The sequence below is a fragment of the Arachis ipaensis genome, chromosome B08 (genome assembly GCF_000816755.2).
Source record: "Arachis ipaensis cultivar K30076 chromosome B08, Araip1.1, whole genome shotgun sequence".
In the NCBI taxonomy this organism is placed as follows: domain Eukaryota; kingdom Viridiplantae; phylum Streptophyta; class Magnoliopsida; order Fabales; family Fabaceae; genus Arachis; species Arachis ipaensis.
This window is the reverse complement of record NC_029792.2, coordinates 15,073,317-15,075,203: the sequence shown is the minus strand read 5'-3', so window position 1 is coordinate 15,075,203 and position 1,887 is coordinate 15,073,317. Positions and strand designations below refer to the sequence as shown.

The 1,887-nt window shown below is 25.2% G+C and overlaps 1 protein-coding gene across 1 annotated transcript in view; it reads right to left on the bottom strand.

Annotated features, from left to right (window-relative positions):
• Positions 1-1,463, bottom strand: part of LOC107611984 (probable terpene synthase 2) — an 8,065-nt gene extending 6,602 nt beyond the window's left edge. Inside the window, exon 1 of the mRNA XM_016313841.2 lies at positions 1,107-1,463. Within this exon, the coding sequence (XP_016169327.1) occupies positions 1,107-1,238 (132 nt within the window). The 5' untranslated portion in view covers positions 1,239-1,463. The remainder of the gene's footprint in view (positions 1-1,106) is intronic.

Here is a 1,887-nt window from a genome sequence, read left to right as displayed (position 1 = left end):
AATACTCTTTTTTTATTTAATTAATTTTTCTACTGAAATCAATAACTTATATTATAAATTTTAACAATAGTAAATAAAATATATATTAATTTAAAAAACATAGTAAAAAAATATAAAATCAAATAAAAAATAAGGTTCTATAAAAAAATATGTATTAATAAAAATGATTAAAAAATAAGTAAAGTATTGTTTTTATCCCTAACATTTGGGGTAAGTTTTAAAATTGTCTTTAACGTTTAAATCGTCTTATTTAAGTCCCTAACGTTTTAAAATGGGCTCAATGTTGTCCTACTGTTAGGAATCTGTTAAAAGATGATATTATTGAAGGATAAAATTAAAATTTATTTCTATGTATCGTTTTTGTCCCCAACATTTTCGTCCTATTTAAGTCCTTAACGTTTCAAAATCGTCTCAATTTTGTCTTGCCGTCAATTTTGTTAATAGATCCCTAATGGCAGGATAACATTGAGCCAATTTTAAAATGTTAGGGACTTAAATAGGACGATTTAAACGTTAGAGACAACTTTAAGACTTACCCCAAACGTTAAGGATAAAAACAATACTTTACTTATTTTTTAATCATTTTTATTAACACATATTTTTTTTATAAAACTACAAATTGGTGAAAGATTTATTATGTTTGGTCATCAGAATCAAAGATTTATTGTTGGGATGTCTTGGTGAAACATAAATCTGTTCTCCTCCGTTTTATAAAGATATGTAAACATTGAACTAGTTTTTTTGTTCTTATTATTTTTAAGTAATAACTCATCAAAAATGTTTAACTTAAGTAACAATATATAATACACTCAAAACACAGTTAAAAAAAAAAACTTTTTTATTTATTTTTAGGTGATATACTCAACCACGGGTACAAAGAAAGAGCAAAGTTTAAGAATTCAACGAAACAAAATAAATTGAGCCATCAAAAACAATAACACCTAACTTTACAAGAGATCTGCTAAACTTCCAGTTGCCACACACAAAAACTAAATCAAAACATAAAAATATAAATTTATCAATAACACTAAACTCCCTAAAAGATAGTAATTATTAAGGTAAGTTAGTGTCATATAAACAAATAATAAAATGATTAGATGGCATACCAATAATAATGGATGTGAATTGTGATATTGAAGGAACAAATCGCCCCAAATGCTGGGTCGAAAATTTGCACAAGGTCGTGTTATATCATATGATAAATGTTGATCATCATTTGTAGCAGCAGCAAGAGACATGATTGTCACTCACTAGTTTTGTGATTTGGAAATGGATCCAAAACTCTAATTAATTTCTAATACAAACGATGGAAAGGACCCAAGGGTGTTTTATCGGTGAGAATTGAGAAATGAGAATGGACAACTTTATTGGCTCAAGCTCTCTCTATATATAGGGAGGGATATGAAGTAATTCAAAATGATTTTTTTTTTTTTTGGATGTAGATTGCAGCTACAGTGATAGAAATTTGAAGAAAAATCATTGGTCAAAGTCATTCAAAGGTTGATCAAATATGTTTTTGCTAATTTGTTCATAAGTCTGCAACTTCACTATATAAAATAACAAGTGTAATAGCCCGTGTCATGCATGTGATAAGATTATTGAAATTATAATTTTAAATTTTTTTGTTAAGATTAATTTAAATTATAATAATTTAATTAATAAAAATGTAACATATTATGTATGGTTTGTTTTTTCATAATCTAGTATTAAATGTATTAACTCTAAAATAGTTATTAATTAATTTTAGTAGTTTACTTTTTTCAATAAATCAAACATATATACTATACTTAGATTCACCAACAAATTTTTATATGTTATTTTACTGTCAAGTAAGAACATATCAAAATAAATAATAAATTATTAGAGAATTCTAATGCACAAAATTCT